Below are 26,737 nucleotides of genomic sequence, written 5' to 3'. Positions count from 1 at the left end.
GGAGGCCGCCGCAAAACAAGATGCCTGGAGGTGGGAGGTAGCGAAGGGGTCAAGTTTTTTCCAAGACATCCTCGCGAAGGGTCTTGGTAGTATGGTTTTGGAAGTTGCAAATAGGCGGCGAATGCCCTGGATCTGGTTTATTACGGCAAGATGTCTCCGCGCCCTGCTTCTTTTTTTTCATGCGCGAATTTGGCCTTGGCTTTTTGATAGCAACTTTCGAGATGGTTGGCATTTTCTGGCGCTGGTGATCGTCTTAAGTTTTGCGGGTATGGTTTCGACTTGCCCGTTTCCTAGCACGGTCTCACTCCGCCATAATGAGTGTGGGTCCTGATGCGGCAATCAGGACAGTGGTGAGAAGGTATGGATGCTTGCAAGTCTATGTAAATACCCATCCCTAAGTGCAGGCGATTTGACATGTGCGTGTAAGAGAGGACGCAGCCTGGAATTCGAATTCGACTTCGAGGTTCAATTCGAGAAATGTGTCGTGTGAACTTGCATAAGGACCTGAATCGTGTTGCCGCAAACCCGAGATTCGAAGGAAGCTAAATGGAATCCTGCATTTGAACATGCGGCAGGTCCACCTCCTTAGAGCGGCAACGTTCTGGAAACTAGCAGAGGCAGCCTCTCACGTCTGAGAGGCACCGATCTGACGCCTCAGCATGAGCCTCCGAAACATTAACATCTGCTCACCGAGTTTGACATTGAAGTGGTGAGGCCAATAGGCTGGTTTTGGGAAGGTCTGTGACGATAACGCATGATGCCCAGTCGGTGCAGGCAAAAGCCAGTATACACCGTATCGGTGATTTCGGGTGGGGATTCCAAGGTAGCTCATATGTATTTTCTATCTCCTATTGTATGATGCTGATAAGTACCAATGAATGAACTCACGATCGGAACTATGTGTTGTGGATTGTGTTGATGTGTTGTAGATGAGGTTGTGAATCACGTGATAATACAGGGCAAAATAGCCCTCCAGCGGCTGCATTTTTGCTTTGATCTTATCGCTTATCTTTTCTTTTCCACACCAAATTTCCAACTTCACCTCATCCCGAACCGACCGACCCAGACCGCTTCTTATATCTATACTCTTCGATCAGATATATACCCCACAATGGCCGACATATCGACAATCAAGAGCGTCCGCGTCGACGCGCTCGTCGCTCTCCGAATTGTTAAGCATGCCACTGGCGTTTATCCGACAACCGTCTACGGTTCCCTGCTTGGAATGGAAGTCGATGGTGTCCTTCAAATCACGAATGCCTTCCCGTTCCCAACCTCTGCCGAAGGCGACGACAGCGGTTCGTCGGCCCTTACACCTAAGAACAAGGGTGTGATGTGGTATCAGAATGAGATGATCAAGTGCCTTAGAGAAGTCAATGTTGATGCCAACAATGTCGGATGGTATCAGAGCACGACACTGGGGAACTTCATCAACTCTAACTTTATCGAGAACCAAGCTCACTACCAGAGCCAAATGAATGAAAGGACAGTAGCTTTGGTTTATGATAGCACAAGAAGCGCGCAGGGCGGGCTTGCTATCAAAGCCTACCGATTAACCCCACAGTTCATAGTAGCATACAAGGAGAACAAGTTCTCAAGTGAAAAGTAAGCATACAGAGCTTCCATAAGGGCCTTGCATCGTGAAAGGGGACTAACCGAGTACATGTGTACAGCTTGATCAAGCACAACCTTACCTATAAGGATATCCTCCAAGAAGTTCCATTGACGCTCTACAATTCTCATCTGGCCACATCTCTCCTTCACCAGCTTTCTATCCCTCCTCAGCCACCCAGCAATTTGCCCGTCTCTGTCTCCTCCTTGACTAATCCACCAACATATCCTCAACCAAACTTTCCTGTTAGCACCAACTTCAATGCCCTAGATCTCACTATCGACCCAGTTCTAGAGAAGTCGTGCGACCTCATTCTTGAAGCAATCGAAGCTCATAATACCGAAGCCAACAATGCAGCATACTACCAGCGATCTCTTGCCCGTGAACAAACAAAGATCTCCACCTGGCAGCAAAAGAGAAAGGCTGAAAACTCAGTCCGAGCTGCCCAGAAACTCCCACCGCTGCCCGAAGATGAATGGCAAAAGCTGTTCAAGCTTCCCCAGGAGCCAAGCAGACTCGATGCTCTTCTCATTTCCCGACAGGTTGAACAGTATGCTAGGCTAGTCGACGGTGTCACCGCGACCAGCAGCGCAAAGCTGTTCGCATTAAACGGTGGAATACCCAGATTTTAAAGGGTTCAAACGTTATGGATGCTTTTTTTGCATGATTAGCGATTTTCCTCAATCCTCTTCGACTTTTCCCTCCCTCCCACTCTATCCCTTTCTCATGTATACCATGACCTTGTAACGTTTCTTTCTTAATTATTCATTCGATGTCATGAAGATATTACATTGCATCTTCTTCTGGAGTCCTGGGCTTGATATTTGTTCGGCGTTGCGTTTCGTGTGCTATGGTAAAAAAACAAACCCCCCAAAAGCATCTGTCAATACGCATGATGGTAGATAGATACTACTTCTATACAATGAAAAGAACGACGTCCACAGCCTGCCGGGATGTTGCTTGTAGAAATCTGTGAAATATACATCAAAGGTGATACAATGACGTTGGACTGTAGCGTGGGACCCTTGTCCACGTTTTTCCTTCCGTATCGATAGCCTGTCGCTAAAAAGTATCTTGGGACATAAAAATTTCAAACCTCCCACGCCAAACAATACCATCCCACCAAACCACCTTCATTACCACACACACCATGGCGGATGCTCCCGTTCCTAAGAAGCCGAATCCGGCATTCGAACATGTTATGTTAGGTATATTCTTCAAAACATCACCGATTGAATCGTATGAGTACTAATACCCCCGTCAATAGGCATCCCAAAATTCAAGGCGAAGCTCCCGTCCAAACCCTGGCTCGTGTTCATCGGTATTGTCAGCGCTTGGACAGGCCTAATCGTTTACGACCGCCGCGAAAAGAAGAAGGCTCAGCAGTATTGGTGCGACAGGGTCTCCCATCTCGCCGAAAGGCCGTTGTCACCGCACCAATTACCCCGAAAAGTTACGATATACCTTGCATCCCCTCCCGGGGATGGGATTACGAGTGCGCGAGAGTATTTTAAGGAATATGTGAAACCGGTCTTGGTTTCGGCGGCAGTGGATTACGAAGTTGTAGAGGGAAGAAAGGCCGGCGAGATCAGGTGGAAGGTTGCGGAGAGAACACGGAGGCTTCGAAGAGGGGAAGATGATTCGGAGGGAACGGAGAAGGAAGCGGTTATTTTGGCGCATGGCAAGCAGGCAGGTCTCAGTAGAGAAGAGGGGCCCGGCGGGGTGGTTGTTGTGGGACGGCATACGTGGAAGGAGTACGTACGAGGGCTGCATGAGGGATGGTTAGGGCCGCCCGATATCATCGATGACGAACCCGTGAAGGAAAAGAAAGAGGTACCTGAACCACAGCCTGTGGTTTCGTCGATAGCAGATGCACTGCCCGGCGAGACCACACAGGAGAGCCAATTTACGGAAACTGGAAGCTCGACAGAGAAAGACGCTGAGAAGGAGAAGCCGAGGAAGCCTCAATTCCCTCCGCCTGCGATCCTTCAGTCCGAATATCCATCTGCATCGCTGCCGCCATCGGTACCGGCATCCTTTCAGCCTTCAAAAGTAGTACCATTTCCTCACCTTCTAGGCTTCCTAAACACGCCCTTCCGTATCCAAAGATATCTCACCCAACGTCGCCTTATGGAACATGTTTCCCGCGAAGTCGCATCGATAGCGTTGGGTACCTACGAACCATACCAAGCGCGGGAAGACGTCGCAGACGCTTACAAAATCGAGGAGGCCGATTGGCCTAAAAGTTGGGTAGAGAGATTGTCTAAAGGAGACATCGAGGATAACAAAGACGAACCATTGCGCGAGAAGACAATGATCGAGGAGCTATACATCGACGGCAGAATTGTGGAAAGGATGAAACGCTTCGTGCTCCCGGAAGATAGCCCCACCGAGGGGCCGATATCGACCGCGGGGCTCGATTGAGTTTTTGGCCCTCCCGCTTCGCTTTGCATCGACCCTGACCCTTGAGGTTTGTTCACAGGGGGAGCTCTTTGAACTTGAATATTTTTTTCCTTCATAAAGGCAACAGTCAAATTGCTGCAAAACCACAATGGCAAACGTACGAAAAGTCGGATTTCTTCTAGACGCCGAAATTACTTCTATCGATAAAACAAAAAAAAAAGGGTCACCGGCCCCTATCCACAAGCGAAATAAAGGTTTCTGGCAGTTTCGGAAGCGAGCATTATTTGTCATTCTTCATTATTAGGCTCAATACGAATATTGACGATCTCGTTATGGTGGTTTTCGGTTTGTGGAGCAACTTGAAAGGTAGAAAATCCGGCTGTGCTGGAACGTGGGTCGAATTCCAACTTGCATGCGTTTTCGGTCCGCTAAAGCCTACGTCGCGAAAGGTGATTGAGCAAGCGGAGGCGAACGTTGACAGCTCTGCGAAAAAATTAACTCTCATCTCATTTTTTTTTTTCTATTTCGGGCGAGCCATTGGTGGCCCTGAAAGGAAAAAAACCCTTTGATGTACAAATATTTTTGTATTGGCGTTCTTGAAGGCTAGAACAATTGTATATAAAAATCCTAGCCTGTATATAGCATCCAACCGACATGAAAATACCCCATGCAACGAAGCAACTTGCAACATTAAAAAGATCACTGTAACTGATATCATGCGAACTGACAGTCCCGTAGATATGTTCTCATGCCCCGGGGTGCTAGCTAAATACCCTTGGATATTGTTCAAACCCTCCCAGGCTCGGGATCACAAACCAACAGCCTTGGCTTCTGTACCAACCCCCAAACCGATATTATAGCTAGTGGGTCAGAGGGATCGCGAAGAATTCAAAGAAACCCCTCTTCGGCTCTGTTAGATTTCAATTGGATAAACGAGGCCAGTTTTCTTAGTCACGATGGCTCCACTATAGTTCCAACGCAGAGGCCGTCGGGAGGCTGCAAGCAAGGTTAATGGACACAAGGCCAATCGACAGGCCCATGCTCATGGTTCATGGTTATGGATCTTTCGCTCGCTCACTACTAAGCCAAAGGGGTGGATTAAAACTCGACATTAATTACTCACTACATTTATCAAAATGTAAGTACGTTTAAATTTTCTACAGCAAAAGAATTAAGAGGTGGGTAGTGATGTTTCTCGTGTATTCGCGCTTCGAACGGGAAGAGAGAACAAAAGATCTTGAAATTACACATCTCAAACCCGGGTCTGTAACTTAGCTGGATCGATATATCTTGAACTGGAAGAGCTGAAGAATATTTTAGATAGCGCCTGCTAGTAGCTGAGGGTCTTAGGCAGGCTTTGCCACAGCTTGGTGAGAACCCGCTGGATCATATGCATGGTCTTGATCTCCATGGCCATGCGGTTTCCTATCGAGTTCGCAATCCCGATTGCCAAAATCTCCTAAACTATGAAGTTTCTATGTATATCTAGACACTCAGACATGCTAAATGACCTTTTTAGCCTTGCGACGGATGAAATTTACGTCTGCGGTTTCAATTGCAACGTATTCGCGAAAGGACCAGGCTTCTTGGAGATCGCTTGGCTGTAACCTTCCTCGCGGTCTTTAAATCCTTCCTCATAAAAGCCCTTCTTTGTTCCCGAACACTTGAGAGTTTTCCCGCAAACTGTGGGCCTCTCTCCTATAAGTAAGAAGGGCTTTGGGCTGACCCGGGTTTCGGATGTACTAAAAAGCAAATGGCGTGATGTGAGTGAGGCTCAGCTGTGGGCCTCTCTTTCTCAACTCGATTTCTTTGTTGCTATTTTCGAATATCTTGCTAGTCTGAAAGCTTAATAGCGATTCTAGGGACTAGTTTAACTGCATAATGCTAGAAAAAACTTGGTTCACAGGATTTTCGACGTTGCGCTGCCGTTCGATCTGATCGAATAGAAAAAGAATGATTGGCAGAGCACGTGTGCTGGTGGATTTCGGAAGCCTATCGGTATCTTGATATCAAAAAATGTAAAAAAAAAATGATGATTTTTTGTTTCGTGTGTCCTCGCGTTAAATTTGTCCAAATCCCGTGGTTTTATCTAAATACAAAGAACGAATGGTTTTCTATGATGGTATCGATATCCGAGGGGACATGTAAGAATAAGAATAATAAAAATAATAAAATCATGAAACCCTCAAACAGTAAAACTCCAAGCATACCCGCTAAGAACGCCGTAATAATGATCCAAACAAAAGTATTATCGTAAAAATATATACATGCACATAGCGCACCAAAGTAACTATGTTACGAGCGAATGTAAAGGGGTAGGGCTTATTTACGGTGGCGAAACGATTGTACAGGATGTTGAAGAATTATATCCTTTGATTTCTCATTCAAGAGAGCCAAAGAATTAAGGGTTGTATGAACCAGAAGTTGAACGGTTGTTGAGTGAACTGCCAACCGGCCTTCTTGAGATTCGAGGCATCTGCATCTGAGCGGTTGGAGCGGAAACTGATCGGTGGGGAGTTAAACTCCCGGTTTGAGATTGTCCGGGCATCAAGCTAGATCTCTCCCCAGAGGATTCTTGTGCTTGGTTCCGGTATTGTTCATAGGTTAATGAAGCTGTGGGTAATGGCGGGCCGCCTGGGCCATACATTGGTACTGAAGATGATCTTTGACTGTCGCGGAAACTTGAAGGGGGGTGATAACCCTGGGGGCTGCCTCCGGAGAATGCGCTGGCAGAATCATCGACATGGTTGCCACTGAATCTATTGAAGTAGTTGCCGCTAGTGTTGCTGTTCGGGCTCTGGTCGTCGTCGTCGTCGTCGTCTGCCTCGTACCTTGTTGAATCGTATTCACCAAGGGCGTGGGAAAGTGGTCTCTGAGTGCTATAGAGACGGTCGCTAGCATGAGCCAAAGAAGCGGCACGCATCTGCCTGCCACCATCCATGAATATCTCAGCCTCGATCTTCCTCTCAGCATCCTCTTTCTTATCAATCTTCTTATACGTCCTGAACTTGAAGAAGATTGCAAGAAACACTACAATGAGAATGAACCCTGCGCTGCCGCCTGCAATACCACCAATCTGGGCGGTTGTTAATCCGGAATTGCTGTTGTTGGAACCAGATGCGGCTGCTGTATTTGTTGGCGACATAGTTGCTGTCGAAGGTACAGAGGACGTGGAAGTGGAAGAAGAGGAGGACGGAGCAGATGTTGAGCTTGTGGGCTCACTCGTAGTTGTAGGTCCAGAGGTGCTGGATGTTCCTGGTGGTTGACTTGTCGAGGAAGGGGTAGTTGAAATAGTACTCGATTCACTCGAGCACGCCCTATTGTAAGAATTCGTTGCCCGTCGTATGTCTCTTTCTGAACAGTTTTGCCCTCTTCGAAACCTCGCGCAGGAACTTAGAACTTCCAAGTAGTTTTCTGCGCCGCAAAGACAGCCCGTGTCATCTAATTCACAGCTGAAAGTTTCCGCTGCGATTTCCGGGCATTCACAGACGGCTGCGACCCCTTGTATTGCCGTTAGAGCAACAGCAAGCAATGTAAAAATCCGCATTGTTGGAAATGTATATTAATAGGAAAAGCGCAAAAGGAAAGATAAAATACTGATGCCCAATCTGTGATAAGTGGTAGCACAAATACCAATGCAACGGGAGGGCTGTTTGTGAAACTGTTATACAAAATGTATAAAATAAGGTTGTCTGTTGCAGATACCACAGGATATCTCAAAAGGATACTAGAGTAGCTTAGTAAGTAACAGATCTATATTCTTAAATATAGAATCCCTTGTAGGTCAAAAGAAGCTGGTGGGAAAGAGATAATCAAGGCGGGGGAAGCAGGTTTATGTATCGCGGCTAGCTACCTAACGGCAACGACAGGCTGAAACTGGCGACGGGGGCCTGACCTTGGCTTTATAATAAAGAGCCCACCACGTTTTCGTCTGTGAGGTTGTTATTGAGGTGTGCAAGCTCCAGCTTCCACGGCGTAACCAAGTCACAGAACACTTTGGAGCTTGGTATTTCTCTACAGGCTTCTGCGGCTCCTTGGCCATCGTGCATATAGGGCTCGTCCGAAGGCCGCTCCCTAATAGCAAGAGGGGTGACTATGACAAAATTTCTGACCGGGGCAGAGTATCACAGTGAGAGAGTTCGGGTTCCTTTATGTTTCTGTCTAGAAATGGAATAGTCGAGTTTCGTGATTGTTCGTTGAAATTAGCAGCTTCAAAAGAGGCTATGCGGCTGGGCTTTGCACACCAAACTTGTTTGGGCCCCACCATTCGCCATCAATCGGCTCCCACATTTCATTACTACGGGGCACCCACGGACCAGAGTACCTTGCACAGGTTGGAGCCGGGCTCAACAAATGAGCTCTACTCCTAGCATGGCAAGGATCTCCACCTTCTGAAGCCAGGTAATAGTTCGAATTCGTCTCATCGATTTGCGAGTATAAGACGAGCACTTTAGGTTGTGGGTAATGTTCTTTAGCCTAGTCATGTGTGTGTATACAATTCGACATACATACATAGCGTTAGTAATCTGTGGACAGCCCGAAAGCGCAGCTGAATCAAAGGCGCCTGCGGTCATTCCCTGCGGGAAGATGGCACTGAAAGAGGTAGAAAGACGGCGACAGGCAGAAATTGGCCGCCCCTGTCGAATTATGTGGTGAAGGTGTTTGGCAGGGGTACAACGAGTTCAAAAGTGGTCGAAATGTGCGATCGATTGAGCCTCTGAACTTGTCTGTGATGCCGCCTGTTCAGCCTTGTGTGACCACCACCAAAATCCAAGCGATTTTTTCCAGGCTAGTTAGCCGTCTCATGTTGGTGGCTCTTCGTCCAATTTTCCCCATACTCTGCTGCGATGTTTGCTCTTCGGCTCGGGTCAAAACTTGGCAATTTGGAATTTCCTTAGCAGCTTTATCTATCGACGAAGACAAAGTTCTGGAATGCCGTGGGTCCGGTTTCAATGTACCGGATGGTTCGGGAACAGTAGCCAGAGGATGGTTCCGGCTGTCAGAAATGCTCGTATTGTCAAGCCGGAATGTAAATATAGTTTTCAAATAGAGAAAAATTTGAGGCTCATGATATGACGGACATGGATTTGGCCCAAGATGTCAAGCTGGTTAGAACAGTTCGTAATGAGAATAAATTCCCCGGGATCGATAATACTATTCGTACTAGACGTAAGGCCCCACTTTTGCTTGGTGTATGCAAAGATAGCATCAGCGAAAATGCCGGATTGGCGACAGGCTTGTCGTCACAGGGGAGAGGTCTCTCGTGGATATCATGACACCAGAACGGGCTGCACGATCCTGTCACAAAAAATTACCGGGATCTAAATGTCAGTTATCATTATCGGTACGTTCGTACCTACTATGCACGTATGATGTACACTTCCACTAGCACCTGTCATCTCTTTCGCCCGAGTACAAGACGCAGGGCTATGCTGGTTAACACAAAGTTCGTTCGTAGATATTGATTGGCGTCCAAACTGTAAGAGGAAAGCATAAAGGCTCGCTATGTGAAAGAGAGACTCGCGCTACCCAGCCATGGAATCGTTGCGTTGTCGCAAGCGCTGGCCTGTGCCATACATTTTTTTTTCTACTTTGGGAAATTTCTAACCTCTCCTCGAAAATCTTGCATTGTTCACTTCGTATTTGTATTTATAGTTATCACCGCGCAGGATTCCAAGACACCTAAGCTTTCAAAAGGAATTGTCCAGCCACGTTTTCCCGCAAGATAACCACGAAATACATACATACACGCATACATACATCTACACCGTCATGGCTTCAGCCACCCAGACAAAACAAATAGCTTCGGCCGCTTTGGCATCTTTCCTACAGGCTCGAACCGCTGAGGTTCCGACCAGTGATGTCTCCCGTGCCCTTCGACGGAAGCAGCAGCGGGAGCGTAAGAAGCGCCCACGTAGTCATTCGTCAGTCGACCCCGGGGAGGAAGGCAGTTCGGAATCTAAGCTCTCTAAGACGACTTCCAAGAAGGATCCAAGAAGGTCCACCATAAGCAAGGAGGAGCGGGATATCAGACAACGGGTACGTGATGCGAATCCTAGCACCGCCAGGTTTAAATTTATGCGGAGATACCCGGTTAGCTGACAGGCAGATTCTTCCTATCAACAGATACTGCAAATGCGAGAGAATAAACGCAAGGGAAAGCCGATTATCCAACCAAAGAACTCTGCCGCTGACAGTGACGAGAGCGATGATGACTTTTAGGCCTTTTAGACCCTTTAAACTTATCCATTGTTCGTTGGGATATGGCTATTTCTCATGGCCCCACCGGGTCTTAAACAATATGGTTTCGGGTCTGTCTTGCGGCCCACGCAATCCGCCAGTCTCATAATATTTTCACTACATGATACCCCGGGATATCCTGTCTATTAATGGTTTGAGCCTTTTAGCTTCTCGTAAAAGTATTAAGTATTTTAGGCGCTAGTTCGGCACCTGCCATTGCCCAATATCTAAGCATCTCGTATCATACAACAACTGCCGGGATCTGTTAGTAATGAAATTGAAATCCTTGCCGAAAGATCTTGGGCTAAGTCTCAGGCCATCGCGGAGGCCGAACAATATTCTACTAGAGATACACTGCCACTAAGCCATACCGGCCTGCTGCTGTTTCCATTTATGGGCAGCTTGCAACAACTTAAGCATCCCTGCATTCTGCTCTTCGTCGGCCGGGAACAAGTAGTCCATATACTCCTCGAAGCTATCATCATCCAACTTTCTTCGCTTCTTAACCTTCCTTGGCATCTGTGCCTCAACTTTCTGGATACTGTCCGGCGTGCCATGAATCTGTTCGAAGGATTTCCATGCATTGAGCAGAACCACACGCTATCGGAAGCGGTCAGTAACTACTATCTCGATCATTGACGGAGGGTAGTAGCGATTACATACCTCTTCTTTTAGGCCACTATCCTTTAGTCTCTTGTAGCCCTTCTCAAAGATAGCTCGTGCTCTATCCTTCGCCTCTTCGCTAACTACCTCCTCATCCTCGGCGCCTTCCTCAGGCACATTGATCTCAAAATGTGCATAACTGATCCAAACTTTAACGTGCTCAGTCTTCGCCAGCAGACGTTCGTATAGGGCTCTCGTCCTATCCCACTCCTCTTCCTCTTCCTCGAAGTCGATATACGATTTCCACACAAGCTCAGGCATATCAAGTTCTGGTTGCGATATGGCTAGTTCAAAGATCGCTCTCGCCCGGTCCATGTCATCCAGCGCTCGCTCCAACTCCGCGAAATTAATCCATGCCTGTGTATTCGCCGGGTTGAACTGAATGTGTTTCTCATACAACTTTCTACAACGAACAAAGTCGTGCAACTTCTTTTCAAGTTCGATGTAGCCTTTGAACAGCTTGTCCTTGGGGCACATTCCGATGCTGGTTCCCAAGGTTTTCCGAGCCTTTGTTACATCCATCTGGCGAATATAGAAGTGCGCGGCCATCAGCCAGATCTTTGCAAATGTAAAAGACTTGTGCGGTATCAGCTTCAGCGCCTCGCTGTAGATTTGACCCGTTCTCTCCTTGTCCTATATTATTATTAGATACGCCGTCGTCGAAATTCCAGTAGGTAATGTTAACGTACCTTGGTTTCCAGTTCTTCATACAAAGCGTAATTTATCCATAGATAAACGTACCGCCTCCAGTGCCTCTTCTCATGCGTCGGGGGGATCTGGGCAATCGCCCTTTCATAGACATCTCTAACTTTATCAACGTCGCCCTGAGCCTCTTCCAGCCGAGCGTAGTCAAACCAAACGTCGTAGTTCTTGGGGTTCTCCTTGATCAATTCCTCATACTGGACTCTTCTCTTCGCAGCGATGACATCTTCAACCCCTTCCTTATCACCAAATTGCTTCTCAAAAGTAGTGTAGTTGTTATAAAGCTGCTGAGATTTCGACCGCGGTAACCTGTCCAAGGCAAACTTGTATAGAGCCCTGGCTCTCTCAAACTCCTTGAGTTTCGTTTCAAACCTCGCAAATGCAATAAAGAGCTTCTCATCGATGAACTCGTCGCCAAGATGTTCTATCGCCGCCGTAAAAACTTCACGCACGAGATCTGGATCCCCGTTCTCTTCCTCAAATCTCGCCCACTTGATCCAATTCCTCGGTTCCGGGTGTATCTGAGTAAATCGTTCAAAGATCGCACGCGCCCTTGTGAGTTCCCCATATCGTTTTTCCAACTTGATATAAGCGCCCCATGCAGCCTCGTCCGGCTGCCACGACATCCACCTCTCGAACACTTGTCGGGTACCGGGAATATTCCCAAGGGTTTCTTCCATATAAACGTATTTGTACCATAGTTTGTCGACTCTCGGGAGGATGCTGACTGCTCGGTCCAGGAGATTTCGCGCGTGATTGATGTTTCGAGTCTTCATCTCCGCCTCAATATACCGTAACCATAATGGTACAGACGTAGAGTCGACATCGAGTGCTCTCTCGAAGATCGAACGTGCTCTATAGTATAACTCTACCGTCAGTAATCAGCTTCTTGGATCAATACGTATATATTGAATTAGGACAGACTCACCGATTGTATTCTCTCTGCTCTAACTCCCAGGCGGCGTACCGCATCCAATTGTTCATGTTTATCCGATTTCGCCTGACATAATCTTCGAATTCCTTCCTTTTCCTACCCTGGTATTCATGAAGTTCTTCGAGATCTGCGAAACGTTGGGTTGGTGCTTGGACACCCGGTTCTTGCCGTTCAAAGGCCTCTCGTAGCAGCTGTTCGGCGGAGATTTGTTCTATAGAATCGTAGGATGTTAGTATGGATTTTCAGGTAACAGAACGACTGATACTGACGCTGCGACGGGGCCTTATTCTTGACCCTTGGTGGGCCGCGCGACTTTTCTGCGGCACTCATGATGTCGGAATGCAGGCGATTTGAACGATAGAACAGGTTAACTATGGTTCGAAGTGGAAGGGTTGGGGATCGCGTGGTTGGATGAAGAAAGTGTCGATTCGATGATGAGGATTCGCGAACGGCTACAAACCAGTTCCTTGAGTTTGTGTCACGTGATAACGAACCAAAGCAATGCAACGTGTTGGCCGTAGTCGACTGTTACACAGGGTCTACAGCGTAAATGTAAAGACAATGGCCACATGAACGGGTTCTATATTTGGGTATGGATTCGAGGCTACTCTAGGTATGAGTGGTTTACGAGACTAGGTATGAGTATTTGAAATATGATTTCTCATGCGTGCAGCCAACGCCTCTAAACCATAAAGTCACTATCTACCTAAGCACCTACTTCGTATCTTGGGAGCCATACTAGCTAGTAGATATATGCGCACATGGTCGTAGTTGGATAGAAAGCGCTGGCATTGAGCTTGGGGTCAGCTAAAACTAGGTATACAGAAACATTAAAATACCGTTCAAAAGCTCCAATGGTATACATTCATTAAACCGAATACGTAACGCCTCCTACTATGCTGAAAACCAGGGCGGCAATGTAACCTACGAAAGCCGAGACAGAAAAGCTATCTCGGTGCATTAAGGTACCTCATAAAACTCTCGTCCGAAGCATCTTCCTTGCCCTCCTTATGCAATGCTCGTTCGTATCGATCGATCAAGCTATCGTCGCCCATTCTTCCATCGTTTGTATTATCCTCAACGTCAGGTTCTCCTTCCATAAGTTCGTCGGAATCTGAGTCTGCCGCATCACTGAGAGTGTCGATCTCCGGTTCACTCGCTGGAACTTTAACATCTTTCTTGGGTTTCTTCCACGAAGATTCACCAGCAACATTCATATCTGCCATCAATCTGTCCAGTTGCTCGTTTTGATTCGCCATCTTCTTTGCCTCCCTTTCTTTGCGGGCCTTCTCGAGTTCCGGCAAGTAGTCCTTCTTGTACTCCTCCACTTTTGAATCGACGGCTTTAAAGAATTCATCAATACCAGCGCCAGTCATCGACGAAACGGAAACCACCTATTTACGTATTAGTCGTCGCAACCAAGGAACATCCGTAGAACATAGGAACTTACATCCAAATGATTATAGAATTCGTCCAACATCAAACTCATGCTGTTCATCAAGCTCCCCATGTATCCGCTGTTCGTCCCATCTTCCTTCTCTTCCTCCTTTCGTAACGCGGCCTGGAAGGCCTCGAAATCCGTCATCCACTCCTTGGCAAACAAGGCATCTTGGGCATCGGTTTTGTTGAAAACTATAATCATCGGTAGTTTTGTTTTATAGAGAATCGAACAGGCGTACAGCATGTTCGACATGAAAGTCGACGTAGATGTCGTTCGCGGGGTATCGATAATGTATGCAAGAACGGTAGGGAACGACGAAGCCAAAGCATCTGTAACTATGGCCCCAGAAGCAGACCTTGATATCGATGTCAGTAAAAATATAACTTGTCTGCACCATAGAATCCTACGTACCAAACGAAACATTCGATCTGTCCAGGTGTATCGACCAATACCCGAGATATTGTTGGCGCCCGCTTTTCCAAGATTCCCATAACTTGGTCGATTTTTGTCGCGAAAAGGTTTAAACAGGTCATAATACCGCCATTGGGGCCGAGGTTGTACCTATGGTAAAGATTTGGTATTGAGCATTTCTTGGTAAATCATTCCTGCCTCGTGAAAGGTTCGATAGAGGGAAAGGTTCCAATAATCCACGTACTGCTTCATAACCTGCTTGTAGTTGACCGAATCTCTGATGTCAATATGCCTGTCAAAGGGTACATTCTTGACGGCTGGATCAAGATTAACGATATATGGCGGTTCCTTCTTCTGGTGTAAATGTGCATTCAGTCGCTGCATGAACGTTGTCTTGCCAGACCCGGCCATGCCGACTACCATGATAACTGGTGGCTGCGACATGTTGGAAGGGTTCAAGCTCCGGGCTTTGAATAAGCTGTGTTCGCGTGTGTCTAGACTCTCAGGCTTTCGCAATCGAGGACCTAGCGATAGAAGATAGATTTTATAGGGTGCCGTGAGATACTGTAGTTTGTAGGAATGTTGGTGCCTGAAGCTTGAAGCAAAGTGGGATGGTTGAAGCTTGCAAGGTTTGTCATTGAAACTTCCCTAGAGAAATCACTAAAACCGCGGCTCGCGAAACTCAAACCTAAACTACAACCACTATCGTTCGTTCCGACGAACAGATCACAACGAAATCTCGACTGTACCAATTGTCGAGTCATACTACAAATTACCGCAATGGAAACCACTTCTAGCCGACACAGCGACTCCCGGCATCGCGATCACGACCGAAAACGACATCGCGAACGCGAAGATGAGGATAGCGAACGACGTCATAGACGGCGCGAGAACGAGAACCTTGATCGGCCGGGAGACAAGACCAGGTCACATCGTGAAGGTGATTCTGAGGACAGACATCATAGGCACCGGCATCACCATCGCTCATCATCTTCGAGGCATGATAGGGATCGCGATCATGACCGGCACAGACATCATAGTAGTAGTAAACGATCGCGGCACTCGCATCATGACGAAGATGGTTCCCGGAGGCGGGAGAAACGGAAGAGGGACGATATGCCCGGCGATATCCCTGAGGAGGAGGAACTAGAGGGTGAAGGCATGTGGGTGGAAAAGGAGGCTGGCGACGAGGACCCGGTCGAGAAAGATATACCGAAGCCAACAACGGACTCGCCACCCTTGAAACGAGATTCGTGGATGGAGGAATCAGGTATAAATGTCGAATACTTGCAAAGAGGAGTCAAGAAACCAAAGGATACCTCGACTACAACGAAGCAAACAGTCAAAGACTATCAGCTAAAAGTTTCCTCCAAGGAATTAAATGCTCCTCTTCGGGAGGGCATCTCATTGGACAATTATGAGCCCCCCAAATCAACCGGGCCTTCGTTTACATTCGGTGATAGCGGCTCCCAGTGGCGGATGAGAAAGCTCAAGAATGTCTACGCAAGAGCAGAGGAGGAGAAACGCAGCGTCGACAGTGTCGGCGTAGAAGTTTTCGGAGACCTCCAAAGCTTTGACGAAGTTCGAGAGGAAAGGATTGAGCTCGACCGACGGGAGACATATGGCAAGGACCGGAAAGATTATAAAGAGCATCCCACTGGTGACCTATATGCCCAGCGCAACTTAAAGGAGACCAGGCCACGCAATCCATCGCCAAGATCACCGCAGGTTATCAAGACTTCAAATCAGCCAGTTCCCAATGTTACTAAAATTATTGACCAATCAGCCCTAAACAAGCTACGAGCCAGCTTGCTCAAGGCACAATTACGGGGGGATTCAAAGGCCGCAGAACTTGAGGCAGAATACAATTTGGCCCTTGCCGCATTCGCCAACCAGAAAGAGCCGGATGTGGTGGTATTATCTGCAATGGACTCGCGGCTGCTTGCCGGTGGAGGAAAGAGCAGCGAGGCCAAGGAAATCACTAGTGGCAGGAGAAAAGGCAAGATGGAGGCAAATGAGGATATCACCCTAGACGATATGGTAAGGGAGGAGAAGAGGACGAAGGGGCATACAAACGAGGGTCGTCTCGCTGCCGAAAGGATAGCGAAAGATGCTAAATTTGACGTAAGTACTCTAAAAATTTTCTCGATTACAAGCCCGTTACTAAGTTTTCAAATATAGGATGATCTCGAGTACATGGATGAGAACGCGAGCAAGCTTGCAAGCCGGATCCAGAAAAGCGAGATTGATATTAAGAATATGGCCATCAATGACTTCAAACGCCAGCAGCGTATTCTAGACAGCTGCCCGTTATGCTCACAAGAAAACAGACAACCAATCGCGCCAGTTATATCGCTTGGTACACGAGTGTTCCTGACATTACCAACTGAGCCAGAGCTGTCACCGGGAGGTGCGACAATAGTCCCAATCCAGCATCGTACCAATACCCTAGAATGCGACGATGATGAGTGGGAGGAGATTCGGGTAAGTCTTGCATCACGGCTCCTCCTAACACAGGTTAGTTAACGCACAGAGCAGAACTTCATGAAATGTCTCATCAGGATGTACCATGACCGAGGTCAGGACGTCATATTCTACGAAAATGCAGCTGCTCCGCATCGGAAACGACATGCTGCTATTGAGGCTATACCACTTCCACTCGAACAGGGTGAACTAGCTCCAGCATTTTTTAGAGTAAGTATTTCACACTCCTCAACAATCACAATTCGTACCCCATTAGCTAATACTGCTGCAGGAAGCGTTTCTCTCTAGCGACGAGGAGTGGTCGCAACATAAAAAGATCATTGATACTGCATCTTTATCCCGAAAAAAATTAGGGAAGCAGGCTTTCCGAAGGTCCATGGTGAAAGAGGCGCCATATTTTCACGTATGGTTCGAAATTGACGGAGGGATGGGGCATATCGTGGAAAACGAGGACAGATGGCCAAAGGGCGACCTATTCGCCCGAGAAATCATCGGGGGGATGCTGGATTGCGAGCCCGATGTCATAAAGAGGCAGGGGAGATGGAGTAGAGGCAAAGACCGAAGGGAAGACGAATTCCGAAAACTTTGGAAGAATTTCGACTGGACAAGAGTTCTGTTGGACGGTTAGTCGACAGTTTAGCGCTTTGCGGTGACGGGTGAGGGATATGCTCCACCAGGCCGCGGACTTTCCATACACCCTCCGAAGCTGGCGTCCTCCACGCCGAACAAATTGAAATATCTTTCCAGATATCTCCCGAGTGGCAGTGCCCGTTTCCAGGTTCCTTTTTACGAACTATCCCAGAATTGTGTAAGTCATAAGCGTATCGTTTGGCCCTATTGGCCGACTCGAGGGAAATTTACGAATCCTCAACCAATACAACATCCTACGAAATGCGGTTTCAAGGTTTTTTTTTTTGTTTTGTTTTTCGTTATTTGCTTCTGGCTAGTTTGTCTTGCATGATCCAAGGTTGCAAATCCTGGTACGACCTTGCAAAGAATCCGATTCGTTACATCGGATAAATTCAGATTGACCACAATCACTTCTAGAAAGAACAAACGTCCTTCTAGCGTTGTGGATGGGGCTTTGCAAAGCAGGTGACCTTGTTCTTTAATTCATCAAGGGATCACCCGGTTTTTAAGAGACTTTCGTTTCATTCCAGACGAATGTCGGGCCGATTGAGCGCAAGTTGACGCCGTCTACCATTTTAGCAGTTGGTCAATGCTTTTTGGCGGCGGAGATTCCATGGATACTAATCATAGGCAGGCATATTTATTCAAGCTTTGCCTTGACCGAGATATATTGAGTATCACTCTAAGGGCTGCTCAAGAATTCTTATCCATACACTTATATAAAGGTCTAACTGGGACGTAATTCCGGTAAATATAACAGATGAAGACTAAGGGGAGAACGTGACGTGATTCGCCTATATTCTGGATTGAGGGTCTCCACGCGAGCGTCTGTATAGTAATTGCACGGTTACGAACTAATTCGGGTATATACACACCGAGGCATTAACTCGGTTGGAGAGTCTGAGAGATGATTCGTAAGGTGATAGTACATAGTGTCCGTGCACACCCTGCCTATAGTGAGCTTATCACTATTGATTATAAAACTGGTAACAGATGGCTAAATGCATTTGATTTCGTGTCCCCCAATTTTACTCAAGATAAATGCCTATATGCATAAACTGGTATAGCGCAAAGTTAATATCAGCAGTAATTCTTATTATTTGGTATCTGCTGATCCAAGCATGACAAACCGGAACAGTTCTAAAGCGGTTTCCGATAATGCCTTCTGGGCTGCATGACCGTCTGGAGAAAAAGCGACAGTTATCCGAATACTAAGACGAGAAATACCAATGGGCTTACACTCCATACGCCAAAGCCGATAAAAACAGAGTAAACCAATACAGTCTACACATGAAGATGATATGGCCCCACTAAAAAATCGAGTTTATGGTAACGTTTCCGTTAAGTATGATACACCTTTGACATCAGCCTGTGGGTGCGAAGTACGATGTTGCGTGCATTTAATTGTAATACCATAGCAGAGAGGGGCGATAAATGAAAGAGTCTGAATCCGGTAGCATCTAAATTTCTGGGCGCTCCATATCTTGTGTATCATGCTTGTGCAATTGTGGCACCCTGTCCGCCTTCTAGAAGGCCCACGGAAGATCATGTACAAGATACCAAGGTAACTCGCCTCAAAGCGGGACGAGATGCAGTCAGAAGGGTCTAAGATAACTGCTAACGTAAGAACCGAGAGAGCTAAATTCCCCGCTTCCAAGCTTTCCAGATCCTTTTCCATGGTCCAGAGTTGTCGCGGTGTGGGAATTCGAAGAATGCATATTTCCAGTAGTTTTTGGTGTCGACTGACGCTAGGTCAGGTACTGTGGCCTCCGGTTGGTGGAAGATTCAATCCTGTCTGAAATCCACTTTTGACGAAATATCCCACACCTCTTGGCTTACTCTGATTATGTGCATATGTGGCTGATTTCGACATTAATTACGACGGCTGATCTCTTTTAAATATAAATGGAGGTGCCCATTAACCCGGTTTACTCTGTCCCAAGCCCTGCGTATAAACGGGGCTCATATAGAGCTCTAGGATATATCGATAGAACGTAACTTCGCCGCGTCGGTCAAAAAAACAACCTTAGCTATGAGACAAAAGAAAATTCCACTGATACCTTTAATGCGCAGTAAAAAAAAAAATTTTCTTCTTAAAGCAACGGTGCCAACGATCTTCAAATAATATAGGGTTAGACCGAAATTAATCCATTTAACAGTTGTGGGATGGTCGTGCCAGAACGTAACTGTTCCCTTGCGCCTGGAGGATTGACAACGAAAAGTCAAGCTACCATGTCCTTGAAGAAGAAGTATAAGAACAACATACACACTAATTAAATCGGGCTGATTCGGTTCTAGAAAACACCCAAGCCTGCAGATGCATAGCCGACGAGAGGAGTGTAGCCTTATCTCCGGAAATAACCCTAGGTCTCACGGATCGATTGTATTTGACATGGTGCAGGAAAGCTTCAGAAGTTCCTTAACAAAAGCCATTATTACATATACATGTGCATTAAGCTCGGATTAGAAAGATCAATCATAGAGAAAAGTCTCTGCGCCTGTAGAATATATTTGCAATATCCCTCGTCCCTTCATGATCTCAAGAGAGAAGGGAGAGAGAAAAACGCCGCAATTGCGCAATGCAATGGCACTTTCTAATTTTGATACTCTAGACAAATTTCCTCTTTAGCACAAACCCCGGAGTCGGCACGGCTGATAGGTATGGTATCGGTACCTGAGCTTATTTATAGGTAGTTAAGACATCTCTAGTAATTCGAGTAAGTAATATCGGGTCGAAAGCCTTTCGATTCGAGGTTCGTGTGGCAATAAACGAGCTTCTTCATTTCGACTAGCCCCGTCGCAAGAACCGCATCAGATAAATCTTAGCCTTTCGATTATGCGCATGTGACCGGCCGGTGAGATAAATAAGTTTGCACTCCAACAGAAATACACCTTCGCGAAGCATAGCTCTTTTACGAGTGTATGAGTCGTAAGAGATATTTATGTCATGCGGGCGGTAATATGGCAGTCTTGGGCTTGTTTACAAAAATTGACTATGGTAAATCAAGAAGTTGGATGTCAGCCTAGCAAACGCCAATGGTCGGCGAACTCCTGATGATAGTGTGCTATCGATGGTCGCCCATGGCCAGGTTGCTGTTGGAGTGACCAGCTTATGATACAAGTGTGACACCCTGATAAATAGTACATAATTTCAAACGATAAAAGCAGCCGAATCTAGTGCAGCTTATCCTGTTCACTTCATGATGGCTAAAGCATAACTTCAAGACTGAAGATCGACAACATGTACCGAAGTCCCAGCGTCCTCTCCGCAGGACTAGCCCAGAATATATCTCGTAATGACTTCATTAGTTTCCTGCCAATTGGCAAACAGGTCCCAACCTCGTCTGGTATTTACGACATGACAGGATCTAGGGTTCTATCGATCGCCCTCATGCCTTGCATCAGAATATTTTCCAGAACACTTGCCAAGTGCTTCCACACATCCGAACATATGGTTCCTGGTGGGGACGGAGAACAGACCTAATTCTGCTGCACATAGGCAAAATGCTGGGAGCCTAATTGAAAATGGTGCCCGCTCCCTCCCCTCGGCTCCTGGATAAAACTTTCTTTTTCTCATTTCCAATCGTTCATGGAAACCTTCTAGAAGGCACGGGATAACCCTTGTTCAAGAGAGTTTCGCGCCACCCACCCCTTGATTTCTATTGCAGTTTTCCAGAATATTTCCTAGTTTGGCGCGTTCAGCCTCATGTATCCGCCCAAATACGGTAAATAAATGCGAATTTCGTTGCAACTTCAATGGCGACGACGCGGCATTAGGAGGCCTGTTGTCAAAAAAAAAAAACATAGTTAGGTAGACGAGTAGGAGTTAAGGTCTTAAATCGCAGCTAGTTGCTCGACTATGTTCGCTAAAGTCCCTGAATTCGCGGTGTATTATTCATGAATTCATGATAATGTTGGATGATATCATATCGTCGAAGCGACTCAGGAACAAGCCTTCACTATCGAGAAAAAGCGGCACGTGGCACAACCGATGATGCGATAGCCTGATCAAGGTACGCAAAAAGCCAGGACGTTTTTTTCTCCAACTGCTTTTTCGGAAGCCACGGCAATCTATTCGACATGAAACATCGCATGACTTTGGGAAAGCTCCTTACTATTACGAAACCTGTCGGCTGCGTGTGTCCCTGCTCTCTGTGCAAATTGGCTCGGAAACCGCCATTACCTGTTCCGGGGGAACCTTGAGGGTGAAGTCTGATAGCCAAAAGCTGGATGTAAGGACATTTTGGAGCGCATACGCAGGTGGCTAGATTCTGTTCTCGAGCTTCAATGGATTAGCTCGATTAACATTATCCATTAATTCGAGTCTGCATAACAATATCCACCCCTCGTGTTCGATACTTTCGATGAGGTAATGTGCGACATTTTATTCGGGGAAGTCGTTTATGCCTCGGCTGTGGACCGATTGCTGACAGGAGATCAAAATTTCTTGTTCGCATGAAGGTAAGGCTAGAATCTCGTGAAGCCCGAACCGAGATTTTTCATGAGAATTGACCCTCGCCTAAGCGGGGCAGCCAGGCTTGAATTGATCTGAGCTCCCAACTACCAGAAAGTTCGTTCCTTGCATGATTTTTAACACAGCCCGCTAACGAAGGGACGACCCACCTCTGGCGTTTCAGTAATTTTGTCTGTAGATGAGGGAATAATTGGATCCGCCCCGCCTTGGATTCCCGTATAAGTTGTCTACCCTCAGTAACACAATTTAATTTGTTGAGGGCATTTTGGGGGGGGTCCTTTTCAGAGAGTGTGACAGGGGAGGTTTATCCGGTCTCTTCTCGAAACATGAAGTGCTGACCTCCACATCTGCCACCCTTGTCCAGCGTAAGTGCAAAGTCTGCAGATCTGTTGTTCTGACAGGTCGTTTAGTGCCCTCCGGGTGCCAGACATGTTCTTTGAAATGTACACAATACTTGGAACTGTACATGTGCAGTGGGTGATGGAACCAACAAACAATGAATAAAGGGGAAATGGGAGACCGATCCTTAATTTGGAGCCAACTGTTGGATAACGTTTCGTATCGTGATGCTTTTGGCTTCCTGACTTGTTAACCAGAGCCGAATCTAGACCTTGGTGACTGCTTGCGCTGGTGTCTCACAAGCAAAGGAGGCTTCCATTTGCCTTCTGGAAGCATTCCTTTTTCTGCATGGTGAGCAAGGATATCTGCTCACACCTGCAGGTTTGGGCACGTCTCCCGTGCCGTTTAACGTTTGATTCGTTCGAGAAGAACAAGGATTGGGAGATAGAGGACGAGCGATATCGAGAGCTAACTGTGAACCCCTGCATGGATTTTCTGAGGGCTGGAAGATGAGAGGTCTCAGATTGGATATTGATTGATTGTTCTTTCGGGTTGGAAGATGGGAATATCCTTTGCTCGTAGGCTTCTTAGCTTCAATTGTAATCTAGATGCATGAAGCTTTGATGTTTATCGTGGGTGACCCCCAAATACGCCTTTTCGATCCCCCCTCCATCGACCGGATGATTAGCCGTCAGATTGCGAATTGCATTTCTAGAAAAGCGAATGGAAGAGAAGTATTCTCTGGTAAAAAGTATAGGCTAGGCCAGTCTGCTGGTATACTCTTGCAGGGTCCTAAAATTTTGTAAGACTAGAGAGCTTTGTCAATTAGAATACCTATTCTTTTTCGCATTCAAGTTCAGATCTAACAATGGTAGGAAGTTTTCCTGTAACATTAGTGAAGGAAACGAGTCTATGAAACGAACCCGTTCCGTAATTCCGTCTACTTCTAAAAAAGGTATACGATAGGTAATAGCAAAACCTTTGGTGATGCGGAATGGAATCATGGCTGCTGCCAATCAGCCACTGAAAATAGTCTCCGACCACCCAAGACTTATATTATTTACGAAAACTGTTAACCCAAGCCGATGGTGGTGCGCCCGCCCTCGGGTACATTAGGCCGATATTAACTATCGTTATTTATATTTATTTGCTTCGAGGCATTTGGCAGGTACTTACATGTTCATCATATACATGTAATGTATATGTACATGTTCATTTCCAGCTAGTATAAAAAGTAGTTATCGTCGATATGAGATACCAGTGCCGCAATACGAGGTTCCAGCACATCGCTCTCGTTCCTGAAAAACCGTACTTGGTGGATCCACCACATTTCCTATCCCAAGGTTAATTGAGCTTGGTATCGATGCATGCATGGATCTTGTCCCTAGTGAACTAGTGACTGTGTATTGGCTGAATCCATCTGAACTAATTAAAACTCCGATTTGCAACACCTCAACTTCCCAAAAACTTCACGACTTTCCGCTTTTGCTCAACATATATAAAAAAAGTTCCTCGAATTCTCGAAGCCTTCAATCTTCCGCGAAAGCCACTGTCTTGGTTAGGCGAGTAAGTAGGTCACTGGCTGGGCTTGGGGCATTTCGGCCAGTCCTCGCTCTGGTTTAGCTTCCTGCAAAGCCCTTCCTGTTCCTGCATCAACCTGTGAAGCAAGCGACTTTCAGTAGGCATCCTCTAGTTTCAGATTAGCTTTGATGGGTGATGCGCCTGGTGGTCTATCGTTCCAGCCATTCGATCCAGAAATCCAATCGCCCTTTTGGCCTATTCTCTCGGAGGCCCTGAGCTAGAAACAAATATTAATTCTAGGTTGCCTTTTCCTGTTTCTTCTGCTTCTAACCTCACTCGCTCACGGGGAAAACCTTCGGTCAAGTTGCTGGTCCAAGATCAAGAAACGAGGGAGAATCCCGAACATACCCCCCCAACTACCCCAGTTTAACGAAAAACCAATAAGACGCAGCCGCATATATCGTTCGGCTTCGCAACCTGCCCTCTCATCAATTCCCCGGCATCTGACGCTAATACCCTAGCTTGCGGGATTCGAACGCTTAACAAGGGCCTGGCAGACCCGCCACTTTGTCGACAGTGTCAAGAAATATTTTATAAGGAATTTAAACAGCAAGCTATTTTTCCGGTGTCCCACATTTGCCTTGAACCCTTCAATTGCATGTTACAAGGTTGTTCTCCTCATCTCGATCGACTCCTCTCCTTCGCTTTCAATTCGATTCTTTCCCTCAACATCATCTACATAGGCCATTGGTCTTCGAGTTTCTGTTCTCTAAACACAGATCAATCGTTTTTCAGACACAAACCGTCGTCGTATGAAGAACTTTGGTCTGGATTTCCTCTCTAGTTTTATTCTGCAAAAAAAATTATATCGCGAGGCTCGACCCGCAATTGATCCAACTATCTATCTTCGCCCAGGAGAGTCGGCACAAGTGATCTTTTCTTTCATTTACTCCCAATAAACACCAGGGAAAACTTCAACATCTGTCACGATCAGAACTGTTTCTATGGTTGAACGACATATTCTATTCCAGCAACGTCAAAAGCACTGTCACTTTATAATACTTGAGGTTGCGGGCATTCCAGGTCTCACGATTTAGCATCTTCATCTCTTACTCGGAAAACCTAGGAATTCAGAATTTGCTGAATCGCCGACCATAAAGATTCTACCGCAAATATATCGGCCAACGAGAAGGATCCTGTACGAAGATCAACAGCTGGCAGACACTAAGCAAACAGATACCGTGTCTCTGGTGTTACACAGGCCATTGAAGAGATTAGGGGCAGGAATCAGTCAACCTTGTAAGTAAGAATCAATCGTCATGCGAAATACAACATCCCCAGCCACTAAGAGCTGTTCATGCATTTGAAGCATCATATATTTCTGTAACTACCCGTCAAGTCCTGCTGGCGAGGGCCTGTTAGGAAACAGTCTTGCCATACCAATCCCATCCCCCCCTTATTAGTTAATCTTTCTATTAGACCCTTCCACTTCATTCACATTTGTACCAGGGTCTGCCTTTGGCAAGCATGTTGTACTCTTGTACTCTTGTTTGCTTCCTTTTCTTCGAAGGATATCAGTGAGTGTATTGATTCCAGAAGGCTTGTACCCGTCTTCCATTGCACAAAAACGACTCCTGTCCATGGTTATACCTAAACATATGCGTGGTTGCCTTTCCTACGTCGGAAAATTAAGGCAACGACTGCAGATTCGGGTCATGTTGGCTTATCACATCGATCGATTAACCTGCTATCTGGAAACATAAAGCTCGTTGGTATTCTGGTGCCGCGGCCTCGTTTCGAACCAACCTGTGTTTCTGTGACCTGGTCCTGATCAAAACCGTCTCCGTCGTTTTCTTATTTGTTGATATCTCTTCTTCCTCCTCTTCTTCTTCTTTTCGTTGTCTCCGATATATCACACGCTCCCACCATCTATTCCCTAGATTTTCCATAACGAGAGGCCAAAAAGCTTTGCGGAAGTGCTAATTGTTGGACAGAAAAACCACGACATTGTCGGATAAACCACTTCACCACATTCAATAGTCCACACTTCGTATTGCCGTTTATCCATTACTTTCGAGAGAATAGCCACCTTGAGCTAGCCGCTGGTCCTTAATCTAAGCGCTTACGCTTCTTGTTACCAAAAGGAAATTTGGTCCGAACCTCGGTAGGTTCTGCTATTCTGTCATTATTTCTCACAATGCTTTTAGTTTCTTTCTTTGGTTCGAATGAAACCCTACTGCAGGGGTGACAAGCCCGAAGTCCCTTTCGTTCAGAGATCTCCTCAGCTCAGTCGCCTATTTGTTCCGTTTCCTGCATGCGCCCAAGCTGCCAACTATGAGAAAAAGGAAACAACGGGGAGTGGGGCCATGGCTCAATTCCAGGACAGGAACAGCAGGAGCGAGCGACCACACGCATAATGTGCAACTGCCCGTCCGCTGCCACGCTTCAACAGGGGCAATAGACGAGATTTGGTTGTTTTTTCCGGGATCAGACACGATGACGTTTCTTCTCGCGTAGAAGTTCGGCTCCAAACGCACTGAATCCGACTTTCCAGAAGTATAGCTGTACGATTTGAGCTATATCGACTTTTTTTGGGTCGAGTGAAAAGAAAGCGGCCGGTTATGCGAATTCATCATTCATCGATACCTCTGGGTATTTCCTATCAAATGCCCTAAAGTACTTCTTCGTATCCAGCATTGGAAGCATTCGGATGTCACCAAGGTGTCCACAAAAAACCTCCCAGGAAATTTAACTCTCCGCTAGAAGGTTTGATGAAGGTGGACACCTGGGCGCCGGCCACCGCAAGTCGGAGGGTTTCAAATTCCTCTTCTGATAGTCACGGATTTGGAGATTGGTTGGTGCGCTCTGCGGGAAATCTTGTTG

The 26,737-nt window shown here is 46.6% G+C and overlaps 7 protein-coding genes across 7 annotated transcripts; 4 read left to right on the top strand and 3 right to left on the bottom strand.

Annotated features, from left to right (window-relative positions):
- Positions 1–1,111: 1,111 nt before the first annotated feature.
- Positions 1,112–2,244, top strand: DFL_006114 (uncharacterized protein; the record flags this gene model as incomplete). The annotated part of the gene is made up of 2 exons (XM_067635481.1): positions 1,112–1,605; positions 1,674–2,244. 2 exons carry the CDS (start codon positions 1,112–1,114, stop codon positions 2,242–2,244), a joined length of 1,065 nt encoding a protein of 354 aa, XP_067489906.1.
- Positions 2,245–2,762: 518 nt separating this feature from the next.
- On the top strand, positions 2,763–4,036 carry DFL_006113 (uncharacterized protein; the record flags this gene model as incomplete). Its single annotated transcript, XM_067635480.1, has 2 exons — positions 2,763–2,820; positions 2,880–4,036. The coding sequence occupies 2 exons, from the start codon at positions 2,763–2,765 to the stop codon at positions 4,034–4,036; spliced, it is 1,215 nt and encodes a 404-aa protein (XP_067489905.1).
- Positions 4,037–6,416: 2,380 nt separating this feature from the next.
- Positions 6,417–7,160, bottom strand: DFL_006112 (uncharacterized protein; the record flags this gene model as incomplete). Its single annotated transcript, XM_067635479.1, has 1 exon — positions 6,417–7,160. One exon carries the CDS (start codon positions 7,158–7,160, stop codon positions 6,417–6,419), a length of 744 nt encoding a protein of 247 aa, XP_067489904.1.
- Positions 7,161–9,787: 2,627 nt separating this feature from the next.
- DFL_006111 (uncharacterized protein) lies at positions 9,788–10,237 on the top strand (the record flags this gene model as incomplete). The annotated part of the gene is made up of 2 exons (XM_067635478.1): positions 9,788–10,054; positions 10,142–10,237. 2 exons carry the CDS (start codon positions 9,788–9,790, stop codon positions 10,235–10,237), a joined length of 363 nt encoding a protein of 120 aa, XP_067489903.1.
- Positions 10,238–10,615: 378 nt separating this feature from the next.
- DFL_006110 (uncharacterized protein) lies at positions 10,616–12,884 on the bottom strand (the record flags this gene model as incomplete). Its single annotated transcript, XM_067635477.1, has 5 exons — positions 10,616–10,855; positions 10,919–11,551; positions 11,608–12,475; positions 12,549–12,765; positions 12,824–12,884. The coding sequence occupies 5 exons, from the start codon at positions 12,882–12,884 to the stop codon at positions 10,616–10,618; spliced, it is 2,019 nt and encodes a 672-aa protein (XP_067489902.1).
- A 617-nt stretch (positions 12,885–13,501) lies between these two features.
- Positions 13,502–14,850, bottom strand: DFL_006109 (uncharacterized protein; the record flags this gene model as incomplete). Its single annotated transcript, XM_067635475.1, has 4 exons — positions 13,502–13,948; positions 14,005–14,350; positions 14,407–14,556; positions 14,651–14,850. The coding sequence occupies 4 exons, from the start codon at positions 14,848–14,850 to the stop codon at positions 13,502–13,504; spliced, it is 1,143 nt and encodes a 380-aa protein (XP_067489901.1).
- Positions 14,851–15,186: 336 nt separating this feature from the next.
- DFL_006108 (uncharacterized protein) lies at positions 15,187–17,518 on the top strand (the record flags this gene model as incomplete). The annotated part of the gene is made up of 4 exons (XM_067635474.1): positions 15,187–16,530; positions 16,588–16,890; positions 16,945–17,100; positions 17,162–17,518. The coding sequence occupies 4 exons, from the start codon at positions 15,187–15,189 to the stop codon at positions 17,516–17,518; spliced, it is 2,160 nt and encodes a 719-aa protein (XP_067489900.1).
- Positions 17,519–26,737: the final 9,219 nt, after the last annotated feature.

Source organism: Arthrobotrys flagrans (genome assembly GCF_004000055.1).
Source record: "Arthrobotrys flagrans strain CBS H-5679 chromosome Unknown unitig_9, whole genome shotgun sequence".
In the NCBI taxonomy this organism is placed as follows: domain Eukaryota; kingdom Fungi; phylum Ascomycota; class Orbiliomycetes; order Orbiliales; family Orbiliaceae; genus Arthrobotrys; species Arthrobotrys flagrans.
The sequence above is the reverse complement of the archived record's forward strand: the minus strand, read 5'-3'. Positions and strand labels throughout refer to the sequence as shown.